This window comes from Hermetia illucens, chromosome 2 (assembly GCF_905115235.1).
Source record: "Hermetia illucens chromosome 2, iHerIll2.2.curated.20191125, whole genome shotgun sequence".
NCBI classification, from domain to species: Eukaryota; Metazoa; Arthropoda; class Insecta; order Diptera; family Stratiomyidae; genus Hermetia; species Hermetia illucens.
In genome coordinates this window covers 102,955,550-102,973,170 of record NC_051850.1, presented here as the reverse complement: position 1 = coordinate 102,973,170, position 17,621 = coordinate 102,955,550, and the positions used below count along the sequence as shown (strand labels likewise).

The 17,621-nt window shown below is 40.9% G+C and overlaps 1 protein-coding gene across 2 annotated transcripts; it reads left to right on the top strand.

The window, feature by feature from the left end:
* The first annotated feature begins 3,304 nt into the window (after nt 1-3,304).
* Nucleotides 3,305-17,148, top strand: LOC119648904 (cell death-inducing p53-target protein 1). 2 transcript variants are annotated; one of them, XM_038050808.1, is made up of 3 exons: nt 3,305-3,676; nt 10,760-11,045; nt 16,143-17,148. In XM_038050808.1, the coding sequence occupies exons 2-3, from the start codon at nt 10,765-10,767 to the stop codon at nt 16,246-16,248; spliced, it is 387 nt and encodes a 128-aa protein (XP_037906736.1). In that variant the 5' UTR covers nt 3,305-3,676; nt 10,760-10,764; the 3' UTR covers nt 16,249-17,148. The 2 variants fall into 2 exon arrangements, with proteins under 2 accessions (XP_037906736.1, XP_037906737.1); XM_038050809.1 differs by lacking the exon at nt 3,305-3,676 and adding an exon at nt 4,604-4,742.
* The last annotated feature ends 473 nt before the right edge of the window (nt 17,149-17,621 follow it).

The following is a 17,621-nucleotide window of genomic DNA, read 5'->3' as shown; positions in this document are numbered from 1 at the left end:
TCGAAACCACACAACATTTGGTTAGTTTCGGCAGTTTTCACTGTACCTCTTTCCGCAATTATAGCACTGTGTGGTATGGTCTGGGTTCGTGTCTCCGTTGCAGGTGCCGCACCACTTTGCGAGTCCGTCTCTGCGTCTGCACGTACCGATGTCTCCTCGGGTATTTCAGCCCTTGTTGCGTCCTTCGCTAGTCGCTGCGGCGAGCGGCGCATTTTCGTGGTGCGAATAAACGCAGCAGCTCACTCCACTTTCACTATCTCCTCGTTTGATTTGTTTTTGTTCGCCATTTAAATTGTTTACCAGCGCATCGTGTGGAAGGGAGCGAGCCGTAATAGTCAGGAACGGGTATACCCTCGGGAGCAAAGCCTCTACCCCAGTTCCCTGAGACCTAACCTACGATTAGCTGATCTCAGAACTCACGGACGGATCAGCGCCCGCTCGGGGCAACTCGGTCTACTAATCCCGGTTCAAACCACACTATCCGCCCAGGGTCCCGAAGGGACTGGCTCCTGATACACGCCACAACTTCCACCTTGACAGAGCTAGGCTCACATCACCCCATCGACGTCGACAAGAAATTTACAACGGCCCCGGGGACTCCCAGTGTGTCCCGGCGTGTATCGGTCATTAGCAGTTCGCTCTTCACCGAGAAACTTTCTCGAGGCTACTACCTAGGACGCAGGTATTATGCCAGCTAGGAGGTCAGAACTAATTGCTCGGGCACCTTGGGGACGCCACTCCCCGGTATCGGAAGCGGCCCGTTAAGGATCGTTGACGACCCCTGAGGGGGTAAACTCTATGTTCTAGGAAGTTAATAACTTGCACACTCTGCATTATTTAAAGGTTGTTTTCCCGAGAACCCATCTACAAATGAGCCTGCCCCAAAAAGGACGATACCGGAGGTAGATCCAAATTATCACCAGCAGTGTTGTCGTAGGCGGAAAAATTATGGCATTAAAAAATGTGCCAAAAAGGTACTAAATGGTACTTGGTATGAGCATACTTGGGTTCAAGAAAAACATATTTTTATCTCTATTGTTGTTGTATTTTGTGCCGTGTCCATGTATATCGTGCACTGTAACTCTCAAGGAGAGAGGAGCTTGCAGAATGCACAACCCAACACGGATGAGACAATGTAATTAAAAGGACAAACCATTCATCCCCAAGTAATGCAGATCACACAAGGAACGTAAAGAAAGCGAACCCAACCAAGTGCAACAAAAGTATTGGCACAACACGAAAAATGAACGGATTCTAATTAAAAATCAACGTATATAATTACGACTGTAGAACAACGCTTCATCTGATTAGAATGTATTGAATCACACCGGGGCAATTTTTTTCCCAACTTCATACAATGCCTTCATGGAATCATCTCCTGAGGAGATATGCCGTTTGTGGACCTAGAGTTCGAAGGAATTATACAAATGTTCCGCCGGATTAAGGTTTACCGATTGAGAAGGCATATAGTGTTTGCTTGCACATTATACAATAACCATTCTTGTGCCGAAAAGGAAGTGTACTTAGAGTCGTTGACCTGCTAGAAGACGAATGGTTACTGTGTGCCTAACGTAGCGTATTGTAACGATTTAAAGCACAACACATGTACTAGTCAATAAATACCAATCTACTCACTCTGGTCGCATTGAAGGCCAGCTTCTTCCCACCATGCTTGACAGTTGCATGTATGTCACGAGTTTTAAATTCCGTATTGGCTTACCTATATACATACTGTTTTCTATTACACGCAAACAGGTTGTATTTGTTTTTGCCAGATCACCGAACTAAATATCAAAAATCAAGTACTATAAGCAAGCATTATCACAAACGAAAGCCGGTTTCTTGGTTATTTTCAGAGATGAACGGTTTTGTTCTGGCTGAGCGACGATGAAACTTCGCTACTTACAATACTTTGCGCTAAATTGGAACTGTCCGTCTGTGAATGTCGTGATATATTCCTCCAATGTTATAGCGCTTTCAAAAGGACTTTTTTGTTAGTTACGACATTTTTAAATTACCTACTTCCGCGGGAGTCTGTTCCACTTTGTGTCCAATTTAGTGGACCTTTTAGGACGTGGTGTACTTCATTCGCCAAAATCGCTACTTTGTTTTTGTGATCTTACCGAAATTTTGGCCTATTTCATGCAGCGTAGCGTTACTTTTTAAACTGTTCAATCATTTTGTCATTCACAAGGCATAACATTCGCAAATATTAACTTCGAATCGGTTTCTGTTGAAAAGTATCTTTTTAACTAAAAAAGTACTCAAAAATAAGAAAAAGTACTAAGGTACTGATCAACTTTGAAAAGCATTAAATTTAGTACCTTTGGTAGTAAAAAGCCAACAACAGCCAAGTTTTCTTATAGAAAGCCTAAACAAACAGCAGATCGAAAATGTTAAGACAAATTATTATTGAATAACTTGTATTAAGCTAACATTTGTACCTAAATGCTTGCCTTGTTAGGGGGTTATTCCTGTTTGTAGCCCGTAAAAAGGGTTCTTTACGATTTTTCTGCGGTCGCATTTTTAAATTATAGTTCACAAATACTATACCAATTGATTGAGCGTAATGCTGATCACATTGCCTCCTACAGTTTTCTTGAATGAAGTGCTCTAACACACTTCAAGGCCCTGATCCAATATGGATTGTTGTGCCAACGATTATTATTAATTGATTGGGCAACTTTTTAGGAGTAAGCAAAAAATTTAAAATTTTTTATTGCGTACAAACCAAACAAAATTTGTAGAAAGTCCTCCGCTGCGTGCAATAAGCGCAATAGACAATTAAATGAAGGAGTTACAACTAAATTTTCGTGTCAGTTGGAAGAAAACTCTTAGAGTTCTACTGCTCGTCGATGGTAGTTTCGAGAGAAACGCATTTAAAGTTTGAGAACACTATAACTTTTCAAAATCATGAACCATATTTTTTTAGCTTCACTTTACTATCCCAGTATCTTACAATTGCCCTTCCACAATCATATTTTGCTCTTACAGCTTTTTGGGTACTGTAATGTTTCTCTGTTATCTTTCCAGAATTCCAAACAAATATAACCCCTTAAAAGGACGTGTAGATGCAAGGCAGAATACGAGTCGCATTCGGAAATTAAACGTAAACATATTCAAGAAATTATGCCTTTTTCTTAAGAGATTACACAGAAAAACTGTTGGTAGCAACTAAACACCTAGAACGAAGCCACTCAGAACATCACTTCCGGCTCGTTTCCAATACATTCCATTCTTGACAGTGAATGTCATGATAAGTGTTAGTTACCTCCGATGGTCGTTGTTGGCAGCACTGATTGCCATTTTGGTTTCGTAGAAGTAGAAGTTTACAGCCGCCATCACTCAACATTTGGTGGAGTCTCCTCTTTTGTTTACATCGGGTTTATAGCGCCTTAATTGCAACTCGTAGGCATACAACAATTTCAATCAACACAGAAAGATCTTGGAGTATAAATAATAAAGCAGAAGATAAGAAATTTCAAGGAGCAGCAGTGGAAAAAGATATTCTCAAGTGTTAATTGGGGGCTCTCTAAGAAAACTTGTTCGTGTCGTTTTTGACTTTCCGCCGTGACAGTCCGTTCGAGCTCAGTATTTTCGTGAAGTGAGTGAACGAGAGGTTGCCTCGCCGTCCCGCGACCTGTTTGGAGGAAACCTATCGCAAATCTTTTACAAGGTAATGTGAACACGACGATTTTTCACTTTCACGGAATCAATCTTAAAATGTGTCTGCGCTTGGTGGAGTGATCTAAAATTAGAGCGGTGAATAGTGTCGAATGCTTGATTTGGCATGGGAGTACGTCCGAACATAATGTTTTGGCAGAAGACCTTGACGGGGCGGAATCATAAATCACCGAGCATAAATGGTGGGACGGGACGCACTCTCGTGTTGTATTATGTAAATTTCGAGGTAGGTCTTCCCGTGCGGCCTTTGCAAATTGGCCAGCGGACGTCACTGCTTCCACGCCCTGCTAAAAATGCTTTATTGTAAGCAGCGAGTGAGCAGAATGTTCACGAATCAAGCAACAGTCTCTGCACATCACTTCCGATGATCCGATGTGGAAAACGTTTATTCTCCGAGAAGCTCTTAATTTATGGCTGGCCTTCAGGCCGCTAAATATTTCGGAGATCATAAAATCTTTCAGCGGAGAGTTTCCACGAACTCGTAAAGGCGGATTCGATTTCAGATCGAACTGTGCAAATGAATAGTCGAGCGCAATTCAAGTCAGCTGCGAATCGCCGACCCTTCGTCTAAAGTCCATCTTCGTCTCGAATTCAGACAGAGTAGATTGCACATGAGCCGTGCTTGTTGCCTAATTTGTTATTTGACAATTGTTTGTAGCTGAGCTACACGAAGTTTATTGCAGCCGCCTTCGCACTTAGAATTAAGCATTTCCCCGTTGGTTTGACTGTAAGCTTGCTTATGAATGGTTGCGCTCCACGAATCCGTGGAAAACGTTTGCTCGTCATCCGTTAAATGCGAAAATCGTGCAAGCGCAAGCTACAAAACGTGTTTGCAAATGCATACGACAGAAGTGCATTATGTCACTGAATACTATTGTGGTGTCGAAGTATGTGGCTGACTTGTCTTTATTGCATTCAGCTGGGCTGCTTTAAATCATACGCGTATTTTCAGCAGTTATCTAGGCATCTTTAGCACAACTAGTTGATTGTAGTTTTCAGAGATAAATTTGATGTGCTTCCTCTAGAAAACGATACCATTTTATATTGACATTAAACAGGTAGATTCTTATATTTTATCGTACTTTCCTTATCGAAGTGCTGGTCCCAAAAACAAGAAATATTTTAGCGTGAAATCAGCATCCCATCTGAACGCAGCATTTCATCACTGCACTGATTAGATTGTTATCTGTTGAGATGTGTAGAAATTTGCTGTTTTCTAAGTTGGAATTTCTGGAGCATGAAATTTACAATGCATCAACGAAAGTGCGCGAACAGATTGTGTATTCAATTTTACGCGGTAAAAAAGGGTGAGGTGCTGGGAGGTTTTCCGGTTTTAATATTTTCAAGATTACTAGTAATTTGTTCAAATAAACAGATCAGCCATTGTACCGATATTCGTGGAGGATGGTGCTAATCAATCATTAAAAAGGAAGTTGCAAGTGCCACTATTTTCTGGAAAGCTTAGAAATATCTAAAAGTAAAAGGTGCTGCATATCCGCTAATTTTGTGAACAGAAAATCACGTTTGATACCGGGAGCGTGTCCTAAGATTACCACTTTCTTTACTCTAAACTCAAAAACCACTAATATAGTAATAACAATCACATAATGCTCTTGCAAAGGGTAGGCTCCCTAGCTAGTAGAATCATTACCTTACCATGCCACAAACACTGATTTAGCCTTAATCTAACCTTAATATATGGGAAAAGCATGAAATCTAAGGGCATCACTATTGGTCTTGAAGAAAATTGTATTCTCTTCCCTAAGAAGAGAACACACAGTTGCAGGGGACAGTTGATCCAGAAACTACAGTACTTGTGAAATTGTCAATAAAAAGATTTTAGCCAACATTCTTCTGGAATGACTAGGAATCAGACACCTTTCCAATTTTAGCTAAAATTACATACTGCTTTGGACGCCGGAAATTGTAAAAAAAGTACGCAATAGACAGGTGTGCCTACTTCAGCCTCCAAAGGAACTTTAGGAGCCCATTATTGCGATTTTAATCGGCAGTCGGACGGCTATCAAGGCACTTAGGTCTAAATAGGTGAACTCTAAACGAGTTGAGGAATCTAGTAATGAATTTAATAAAAATTTGTAAGAGCTCCGTCTACTGTCTTCTACGATAAGGGTGGTTTGCAATTGTTTCTTTAAGCTAAACAAGGCAAGATCCAATTATAACTTAAGTTTGTGGCGCAGCAATGTTAATTCGACTGTCAGGTGCCACCACCGGTGTTCTCCGTTCAATCAATTCAATATATTAGTTACCATAGATATTACCACAGCCATCTTCAACACTTTTTTCTCGAAATAAATAACTTACATTTAAAACAGGCTTAATAGAGAGATGTCAAACAATATCTCTAAGTAACAATATTCGCATTGCCGGTGTCCTCGCTCGGCGTGTAACTAATGTCAATTCTCTGTATTGCCGTAATTTTAATGGAAAGTGGGAGTTGGGATATACTTGTCTTAAGTACATGAACTTCGATAATAATAATATAATAATAATAATCGTTGGCGCAACAATCCATATTGGATCAGGGCCTTGAAGTGTGTTAGAGCACTTCATTCAAGACCGTAACGGTACACCACAGTACACTGTGGGAGGCAATGTGGTCAGCATTGCGCTCGCCCGAGATTATTACCCTGATTTGACTCAGGTACTCATTCACAGCTGAGTCGACTGGTGTCCGACATCCAATCACGATAACAAATTCCTCTGCCCCCAGCGAGATTTGAACCGCGACCTTCCGCTACGACAGCCCAGCGCTCTAACCACTTGAGCCATCCGGACACACCATGAACCATGAACTTCGATGCATGCGTTAAAAGTGCTGTTCAACCTTTTTTTCTCCTCCATAAACCTGGATAATGGAACATAATACGAGTGTAATGGCATAGTGGGGAAACTCTGCCAATGCGAAGCGATGCAAATACTTCCAGCCTGTATTTCGAACTCACTTTCCTTCGGTTCACCACACTGTCCACTGCTTCCGCATGTCCTTCGGTCACTTGCTTCCTTCACTATCTCTGCGATAAGAAGCCGGCGACTATATTTTTGGCGCCCGCTGTTATATAATTCACGCTAGAGTAGGATTCTCTGCCATCTCACTAGCATCGATCATCGCCCCCAAGTACTTATTGATCGATTTGAGGCGACTTCGGAATCACCAGCTCAATCAACATTGCCTTTTTTGGTACCTAGACGCCAAGCACTCCACCGTGTATGTCATTCCCCAATACGGAGTATTGAGAAACACAAGTTGCCACAATGTAGTCTTTCGGTCCGTCTCCCTATCGGAGAAGCCTCCCTCAGACATTATTCTCGATTAAACAAGCCAGTTATCCGAAGTGCCTTTAATCCAACCCCAGTTCTTCGAATTAAAGGCATGTTCGACATTTACTGCCACCAGCCGCATTCCAAGCCAAATCCATGATCATTGCCACCGCAACGACCGTAGAGCGGGCTCATTGGAATTCATACTGTCGCTCCTCACCCGCAAACTTGATGAGTAGGGGCAGCCTATTGTATACCACGCTCCCCAACATCTTCTTCATAGTGTTTAAACAGAAAGGGTAATAAGAAAAAAAACGGCACATCAGTTGGTCTTTGCGACTTTGATACCAGAACTAACTTCTGTTTCTTTCACTCCTTTTACCAAGCACGATTCAAATGTGGCTGAACGACTCAGACGTGGCCTTCGCAACCAACTTAAGAGCCATGCTCGGAATCCCAGCAGTTCTTCCGCAGTAGCCTTGCGGATTAAGAAGACTACCCCCTCTCCTCCTACTACAGAAAAAGGCTTGTAATTATTTTCAGCCAGAACTGCGAGTACGTCACTTGCGGCGATTTTTGGGGACGAATTTTGTTCATTGCAACCCTATGGGCAGCGCTTCTCGGATTCGTATTAGCATCGAGGGCAGCTGCCGGTAGCAATCCCATTTGGTTCTTCTGATAGCTTTCTTGAGGTTACCTCGGAGCTCTCGATTTTCCGGATTTTTTCTTGTCCTTTAACAAAACCTCCTTGCAGCACTGAGATTTCGTGGTTCCACCAGTAATTTGGTTTTCTATCCTGGTGCATTGGCATTTTAGCGTCGCATGCTTCCGTTATACGTTGACACATTTGCCCCACCATTTCGCTTTTTTCTTTCGACCATGACCTCGTGGAGGTCCAGGTAGACCAGTCAATCAGTCTGGGTTTGTTTTGTGGAAAACAAATGCTTATCAGTTCCGATTTAATGTTTATGTTTCTGTCTGTTACATCCAATTTACTGCAAAACGGCTGCACCTATTGTCACGAAGTTTGAAGACAATATGCGACTTATTACGGTTTCTTACCACGACAGAGGCAAATCTTCAGACGCTGCATCACCTCTGCCCTGGGAGCAGCGTGACCGTAGCGGCTCGCAGATGTTTAGTGCTCCTGCTTCCGCAAATCCGCCTTATTGGCCAGAGCTGAAAGTATATATTTTTTTTTGAGAATGATGGGGCATTTTTGAAAAGTTTGGGTGCAAGCCCTAAGCAAAGGGTGCGTGGACCAGGAAAGAGGGAGTAAGTTGCTCCCCATTTGATCCGGTCCAGCATTAAGTTGATGCTGACTTAGGACCCCATCATTCTCAAAAAAAAATATATGCGACTTATTCTTTTATTATACATGTAATGAGAGGGATGGAGTTATTTTGAGTTTAAGGGAGGTTTCCCATACATATCAAAGCGGGGCATACATTTTCGTTGTCATATATAGTCACGTAGAGTAGAGTATTATTATTGACAGAAAACGGAAACTGGGATAAAAAAAGTGGGTACTATAAATTGCAACAGATCTCGTCCTCAGAACCTATCCAACCAACATATCTGAAAAAAATCACGAAGATATATCTATACGAAATCTAAGTATCAAAATATATCCCATTACGATATCTGCCCAAATAAAGTTAATAACAGGACAATCATCTGGGGAACGTTATTATTGATGCGACAACTAACATGCTTGGCCCCAGTTACAAAGAAAGTTGGAACGACTGGTTCCACGATGAAAATAAGCTAGCTAGGCACCATATAGTTGCAGCCTCTTGGTTTTTTTTTCAGATTTTTCGTTTAGGTGGTTTCTGAGAATGGGTCCGCGTAAGAAATTATCAATTTCGATCCCCGCACTACACACTTTTCCAATAGATGTCAAAACTAAGACCAGCCTCGGAAAGTACTAATCGAGTCCTTTCATTTGACACCCCACATGACTATATTCTTTGCAAAAAACAACTTGCGAGAAACCTAAGGCTCGAGAGTATTTTTCCTTCTTCCAATTCCTTAATATAGGACAACTTAATGGTTCTTATCAAAGGTTGGACATTGTGGTGGATATTCCGCCTCTTCTTAATGAACTCACAAAGATCATTTGTATGTTCCCCAAATGCTACTACAGTTTAGGAACTTTAGATAAATAGATTTTTAGTAGAGTTTAAATTTCTACCACTGCAATTATAAAACTAGAAAATACTGGTTTGTTCTCCATGTAATAGGCGGCGGGTGATTTTAGTATGTTAACATACCTTTCTAGTATTCTAATCATTAGCGCTTGAGAAGACTTCCCCCAAGACACTTATTCATCGGTCATTTCGGTACTGTCAACCCTCACAAATTTAATAAATATGTCGACTTTCGAGGTTTCCCCATTTATCTATACCTCAAAATGCTTGCGCTATATTCTCTCCAATATTATAGAACGATTTACTTGTTGAGAAAATGTATTTTCATGCTCAATTTTATACTTGCAGAAACTTATATAAACACAATACATTTCCAATGAGTGAATACTATAATATAATTCACAATAAGTTCTGGTGGCATTTCTGCATACATGCAACCTAGTGAAAATTCAATTTGCGTTCCTTTTTAAGGTTTTGTTTGTAGAACAAACTCTGTCTGTCTGTCACAGGCACTTTTCTCAGAAACGGCTATACCGATTGACACGAAATTTGGTGACAAGGTGGGAACTGTGGACCCCCAGACATGCAGTGAGTAATATCCTCCTACGTTGTAAAAGGGGGGTGTAAAAATTTTTTTCACCAAATATAGTCATGTGGGGTATCAAATGAAAGGTCTCGATTAGTACTTTTCGAAGCCGGTCTTAGTTTTGAGGTTAGTTAAAAAGGCGGGGAGTGGGAGGGGTGCAAAGTGATGATTTTTTTAACGGAGCCATTCTCAGAAACTATCCAACCGAAAAATCTGAAAAAAAGGCCTCAAAATAATCTCCATATCGATATCTGTTCAAATTAAGTTAATAATAGTATATTTATGTGTTTTTGGGAAAATTGAGTAAAACTCCCCTTAAGTTTATGTCAGAGTTATAAAAGTTGGTAGTAGTATAAAATATAATATGAAGCATATTATCTCCGAGTTTGATCAAAATCATACTATTAGTAACAAAGTTACAGTAGCTCAAAGTTGCCTTACCGTGTAAATTTACAACCCGAAGTACTAAATCTGATATGCTAAATGCATATTCTTAACGGGCTACGTACAAATGGGATAGGTCTACACTCAAATATACTCACAGAAGAAACAAACAAAACCTTTCATACCTGAAGCGTCCAGCTTCCGGTTTCCCGACTTGTTTTAATACCCTTTTGGAAGAAAAAAATCAGTCTTTGGTAGAATTTTTGTGGAACATTCAAAGAATGTTACAAAAAAGGAATTCACAATGGTGACATCGAGCGTCTTTAGAGCAGAGTAAACAAACACTGTAAAGAGAAACTCGACTGTCATAAGTTGTCTACCTTGGTAAAATGTGAGATCACTTTTATCAATTGCTGGCCTGACTAGGGAAAAATCCTTACTAACTCTTGTAGAAATGTCACTTGATAAATATTTGTAACATCAATTAAAAACGCTAAATGGAAATAAAATAATATCGAAAGCCACGGGAAAGATCTAAATTGTCAAATCTCCAATTGATACCATATTTAAAACGTTATAATTAAAATTTTATTAAGGAGAGCATCATTCTATACGTTCTTTTGACTAAACTATTTGATTGAATCTAAGCTTATCTAGAATTTTTTTTTAATTCCAGACAAGATGAGTAAAGCGAACAATGCACCTCCACAGTATACATTCGTGCCACCTCCGATGGCTCCACCAAGCTATTCGGAAGCAGTGGGGGGCGTTAAACCAACAAGTCCATTCACACCGCAATCACAAACTGCTACATCGACGCACATTGTAACGACGGTTGTACCGATCGGACGTCATTCAACGCACATGATTTGCCCGTCTTGCAACGCTGAAATTGAAACATCTACACGAACCGAGCCTGGCCTAATTGCCTATATGTCAGGATTTGTAATAGCTTTACTTGGGTAGGTGCTCTCGCGGAATATTGAGTACTATATTTGCTTTATTTTCGAAATTATTTAATTCTGCTGGCGAGTAGTAGTCATTTGATTTAAGTTTAATTTTCTTCAAAGCATCGGACTACCACCGGGTTACTATCATATCCTGCCTCTTGACATATCTTTAGGCTGAAGCATGAAATCACTCTTTTTCGCAGCTTCTGTGTTATTTCTCGCTTCCGACAACAATTAAATCATCGCTTTCCAGTTTGTATCGCTCCAACAATTATCTCGATTCAAATTGTGTTTTTCCGTCAGCTGTTCTAGGACCCATCTTGCAGACGGGTTCCGATTTCTAAGCGTTCCTATGATTGTTTCATGTAGCAAAGATTTGGAGATTTGCGGAGAAATCGCAGAAACTAAATCTAACGTCAATCAGCCCTCGTAACGAACGATATTCTCAAATTTGTCCACAAGTTCGTCAATCACAATTGAAGGTCGTTTTTAAATTCGCGACAGCATTTCTACTTGCTTGTACGATCCATAACTCCGTCACAATAAACAGTTTTCACTTCGTTAATTAAATCATAAGTGGAGTTTGTCCCTTGAAAACAAGGTAGCTGATGGCGGCGAGGATTTCGCATTTATTGGGAGATTGGGTCGACCTTTTTTGCGGGAGGTGCTCCTGAGTCAAGAGTTTTCAACACACTCAAAGTGTTCTCGTTTAAAAAAAAAACAGTTCCCTACCTTCCAGCAGTTCCTAGGCTCGTAAATTCCTTAAAACAATCCTCTAACATTTTAATATTAAATACGAAATGTTAAACATTGCAAAAATTACTCTCATTTTACAACTTGTGTCAAGCCTTGTTGTCTGGATCCCCCATGAAATGAATAATAATCGTTAAGGCCTTCATCCATAATATAATGACTGATATACAGCTCAATATTTTCGCTTTTGCTACGTAATCGATGACGAAGTGATGGCATCAGCGTCCGCTTGTCAACCTCGTGTTTTGGGTCTAATCCCCGTTGCGTTATGGATGTTAATGCTTTTTCTGCTGCTGTGTGTAGCTTCGGGTCTTTAGCCGCTCGGCGGGCCCTTTATTATGTTTCGAACCACACCATAATTGTCACGAATTAGCGTAAAAATTCCATTCGAATTCACCATTACACTGCTAACCCAACTAATACTCTATCTTTTCCTTTTTCCTTTCTAAACAATCGGATCTACTAATTTGCACTCCATTTGTGAATAACTTTGTAATTTAGCTATCCCACTCGCTTTAAATCTTCGATCATCCAAGATATTAAAATATTTCTTTGGATGAATCGTATACCTCCCTCCTGGACTATTGAAGTCGTTCCTTCATTTAGGCAATATTTTTCTCCATTGTCAAGTAAGGTTTAATTCAAACATTAATATATGAATATCACTTTGATAGCTATCATGTGTGAGCTAATGAATGGAATGAAATAGGCCTCATGTTTTTTTTAGTGGTTGAAGTTCATTTGGTACAGTATTTTGATTCACCTCATTGTTGTTAAGAAGGCGAACAGGCGCCAGAGGAGAGCGAATCCGTTTGAGGTGATTCTTCCGAAGAACCACTACGAGTGAACTCTATAGAAGGTGGCAACAACGGTGGAATGGTTCCGAAAAGGATTGCTGGACCAATTGACTGAAGGCACGAAGCAATGAATTACTACCTAACACAATTCCTTACGCGACACGGTAGTTCTGGAAAGTATTCACACCGCTCTGGATTGCATGAGTCTCGCGACTGCCCCGAACCCGTTGCTACGCCCGAGAATCCGAACCACGTTAAGTTCCTTTGATCGAGGTTCATAGAGGAGAGAGGAAGGTTAAATGACGCTGTCAAAGTTGATATCGAACGCTGCAACCTTGTAGAGGCGATGCTGAGGTCAGAAGCAAATTACTAATAATAATCGTTGTTGCGATAATCCAATTGGATCAAGGCCTTGAAATGTGTCAGATCACTTCATTTAAGACCGTAACCGTACACTACAAGATTACAGTAGCCAGTAGGAGCCAATGTGGTCAGCATTACGCTCGCTCAAGATTATTACCCTCGCTTGACTCAGATATTCATTCACAGCTAAGTCGACTAGTTTCCTTCGGCAAGTCACGATACAAATCCTGTACCAGTTAAATTTGAACCGCGAACTTCCCTACGGCAGCCTATTGCTCTAACCACTGAACTATCCAGACAGAGGCGAACCGGATTGCGATAAACGCCGCAATAGTCACGATTCAATAGAAATCCCCAAGGAGTGGAATCAACGCGACGTGCCCGTCGAATGTGTGAGCTGTCTCGTCTTCTTTTTCTATCATACATTTTGCTTTTTTAGGCTTTCCTGGCGCCCATCGTAGCCTATTGAGCCAGATTTTATCCACAATCAGACGGTCATGGTATCGTTTATAGATTTTGTCGTTATGTAGAGTACGGAATTGTCCATCCTCATGTAGGGGTCTAAAAATTCTTCGGATGATTCTTCTCTCGAAAGCCACCATGAGGACTGGCAAGATCATTGTCTTGTACAGTAAAAACTTTGATCCTATAGTGAAACGTTTCGAGCGGAACAATTTTTGTAAGCTGAAATAGCCTCTGTTGGCTGCCAACAACTGTGCGCAGATTTCATCGTCGCAGTTGTTATCGGTTGTGGTGATGTTGCCACCATATATTTTGTCTTGCCTTCATTATGTGCAGTCCAAAATCTTGCATCACCTACTGGATCTGGATGATGGCAGTTTGTACGTCTCGGGTCGTTCTTGCCATGATGCCGATATTGTCACCATAGACCGGTAGTCGGGTGAACTTAAAGAGGAAGGTGCCTCCCGCATTTACCTCTCCATTACGAATCACTTTTTCCCAGGGTCAGGTTAAAAAGGGTTGCACGATAGGAAATCTCTTTGTTTTAGACCGTTGTTGATATCAAATGGTCTCGAGAGTGATCCTGCTGCTTTTATCTGGCCTCGCACATTGGTCAGGGTCAGCCTAGTCAGTCTTATTAATTTCGTCGGGACGCCGAATTCTCTCATGGCCGTGTACAGTTTTACCCTGGCTGTGCTGTCATAGGCGGCTTTAAAGTCTATGAAAAGATGGTGCAACTGATGGCCATATTCCAACAGCTTCTCCATCGTTTGCCGCAGAGAGAGAATCTGATTTGTTGCTTAATCGCCTGGAGTGAAGCCTCTTAGGTATGGGCCAATGATGTTCTGGGCGTATGGGGCTATCCGACCTATCAAGATAGCGGAGAATATCTTATAGATGGTACTCAACGTGATAACTCTATAATTGATGCACTGCGTGATAGTTTCCATTTTACGTAGGGAACATATAATGCCTCGTTGCCACGTCAGGCATTGATTCGCTGCCCCACACCTTGAGCATAAGTTGATAAACCGCTTGGTGTAGCTAATCGCCCCCATATTTAACCAGTTCAGCTGTAACTCCATCGGCTCCTGGCGACTTATGATTTTCAAGCCAAAGAATTGCACGGACGGTGGTGGCAGTATTTATCCGTCGTCTTCAGTTGGCGGGACCTCCAATTCGCCGATATTTTCATAGTTGAGCAGTTCATCGATATTCTCAGCCAATCGCTCCAATATGCCCATTCTGTCGGAAATCAGATCTCCCTCTTTGTCTTGGTAGAATAAGCATCGAATTGTATAAGGCTTCCTCCTGTTGACTTGCTAGTAAAGCATCCGCGTCTAGTGTGGTTGGTCCCTATACTTTTCGAGTTCACAGACCTGTTAGTTTTCCCAAGCTTCCTTTTTTTACATGGGTGAAATCGCTTCTCCGCTTGACGGAACTCGCCATAAGTCTCTGCGCGTGCCCGTATAAGAAGACAACTTTGCTCGGTAATTCTGTTCCGTTGCTGCATTCATTTTCGAACTAGCCGTTCCGTTTTTTTCCGCGACTGGGACCAAGTATGTTTGTGGCCGCATCGATGATAATGTTCTTTAGGTGGTTGTGAAAATCATTTCTTGATACTTCATCTCGAGGACCTCTCTTGACTGCGATTATTGCGGCATCCATTTCCCTCTTATAGGTGGTACGGAGGGTTGGCTTGGCTTAAGTGTTAACTTTCACCAGATTGTCAGAGCGATGTTGTTATTCGAGCCCGGAACAACATGCCAAAGAGAGTGATCCGAGTCTATATTGGCCTCCTATATGTTCTGATATTCATCAAGGCTGGAAGGTGAGGTCGTTCAATCAACACTTGGTCAATTTTGTTAAAATTGTTCCCCCGTCTGGAAAGACCCACGCTTGTTTGTGGACTGCTTTCCGCACAAACCTGATACTTCCAACCACCATTTCGTACCACACTGCTAATTGAATAATTCGTAGTCTGTTATCATGGGAATCTTTATGTAAGCTATGGGAGCCAACGCATCGCCTGAATACGGGATCCGTCCCTACTTGGCTGGTCTGTTATATCGCTGTTACGTCAGCCCGATATTGCGACAGGGTATTGGCAGGATTCGATCTGTACAGGGAGCGCACGTTCCATGAGAAAATGCGCAAATCGTTTTCGTTGCCAGGTTTTTCACTGTAAAGTCCATCCAGTCCGAGACTCCTTTTATGGCTTCATAACAAGTTGTTTTCCATGTAGGGTTGTCAGTCCTATCCAACTCATAGCCTGGAAGACCAGTTGGTACAAATTGTCCCGTTTTAGTCGCGGGTGACTCGCCTTCATCTTTGTTCGTCTGCAGTTTTTCGTTAAGAAAGAACTCCCAGTGATCATCACGTGGAGGTGGAGATAGTGTTTGGTGTAGTAGAGCTGTTGGTGATGGTTCAGCAGGCATTTCCCCCGAAATCCCACTGTATACTGAATTTTGAGTTGTGCTCGGTATAGAAGCAAATTACTTTTATAGTCGCACATTTCCATCACCAACCTTGGAATAAGATTTCCCATTCTATTCGTATTAGACTTTTGTAGATCAATTCTGCCAATTAACGTAAGAAGTAGGTGAAAAATGTTACAGGCTGTATCGCCTTTTTGTTAAAGAATCCACTAAATCCAACTATACAATAAATTGAATGTTGTTCTTAAATTTAAAATTCAATTTCTTTATCAACGATTTCTTTTGTCTTTTTACAGATGCTGGCTAGGCTGTTGCTTAATTCCATGTTGTATTGACGAATGTATGGATGTACATCACACTTGCCCCAATTGCAAAGCGTATCTGGGCAGATATAGGCGATAGGCGCATGATTATAACGTTACGACCGAAATATTACGTATTTATTATTTCAATTTCTTTTGTCCGTGTCATTGATTGGAATTCGTAATAGACTTAGACCGCATGCTTTTCGAATAATGTGAAAGAATCTCATATACTTAAAAAAGAAAATGCTCATAATGATTTATTGGCTGCTAACGTGTGCAATGTAAGTCTTTTTTACGAAAAGGGCAGCAAATTACTTTCCTGTTTGTTGCATGTTTAAAGAAATTTCCGAGATTTTTGCTCATACTCAATCAAAAAGGTAATTTGTCAGCTTATGCCATACGTGAATCTCAAATATTGTTTATTTCTTATTTTTTTTGAAAATTCTGTAAACCAATCAAACGGGGTCCAATTATCATCTTATACATCATCTCCTAAGAAAGGAATAGACGCATTTACGTCATTGGTGATAGCTATGCATATCGGCAGCTTATCACTATTATTGATTCAAAACATATCCTACAAAAACACCGGTTGTTTTCATAGCTAGGCAGCTTGGACTAGTCCAGCAAATTTAGTTTTATTCATACTTATCATTAAGTTTTATCCTTATCGAGAATCATTGCAAACCCCGGGTTCTCCCTGAATTGACACTTACCCGCTGACCCCCTATTCCAGCTTTTCTAAAGCCGTTTATTAATAATGTACAACGAGTTCAATAGCACTTTACTTACACAAGAAGAACAATTGGTAAATAAATTTCCGTCGGGTAGAAGTAAATGTGCCTTCAAGTGACATTTTTAAAATGAATTTTCACTTTTTGAATGTGGAATAACATGAGAAACTTTCCATGTGCAAGGTTTTAACAAGATTAAACAATTCTTTTCATATTAATGTATTTGATATATCGTATGAATAATAAAAACTACTTGAAATTAATTTGAATATTTGTTTCATTTTTTTCGTAACGTGGAATGGAATGGCCCCCGAGTCTCCGTTACAACGGACTCGTCTCTTTTTCAATACTGATCTAATTTAACCCAACTACAGCAGGTCAATCGTTTAAGAAATCATTGTGTCTCCAATATGGAATTAGATAAAGTATCCAATATGAAATGTTTTGACAATAGACTCCCCGCGTTACAGCGAAATAATAGTTTCACCTGCCAAGTTACCATATCCATTAAAAAAAACCAATTCGAAAAGCTCATTTGTTAATTATCATGATCAACGGCGCAACAACCGGTATCCGGTCTAGGCCTGCCTTAATAAGGAACTCCAGACTTCCCGGTTATGCGCCGAGGTTCACCCATTCGATATCCCTAAAAGCTGTCTGGCGTCCTGACCTACGCCATCGCTCCATCTTATCTGCCTCGTCTTATTTTTCTACCATAGATATTGCCCTTATAGAT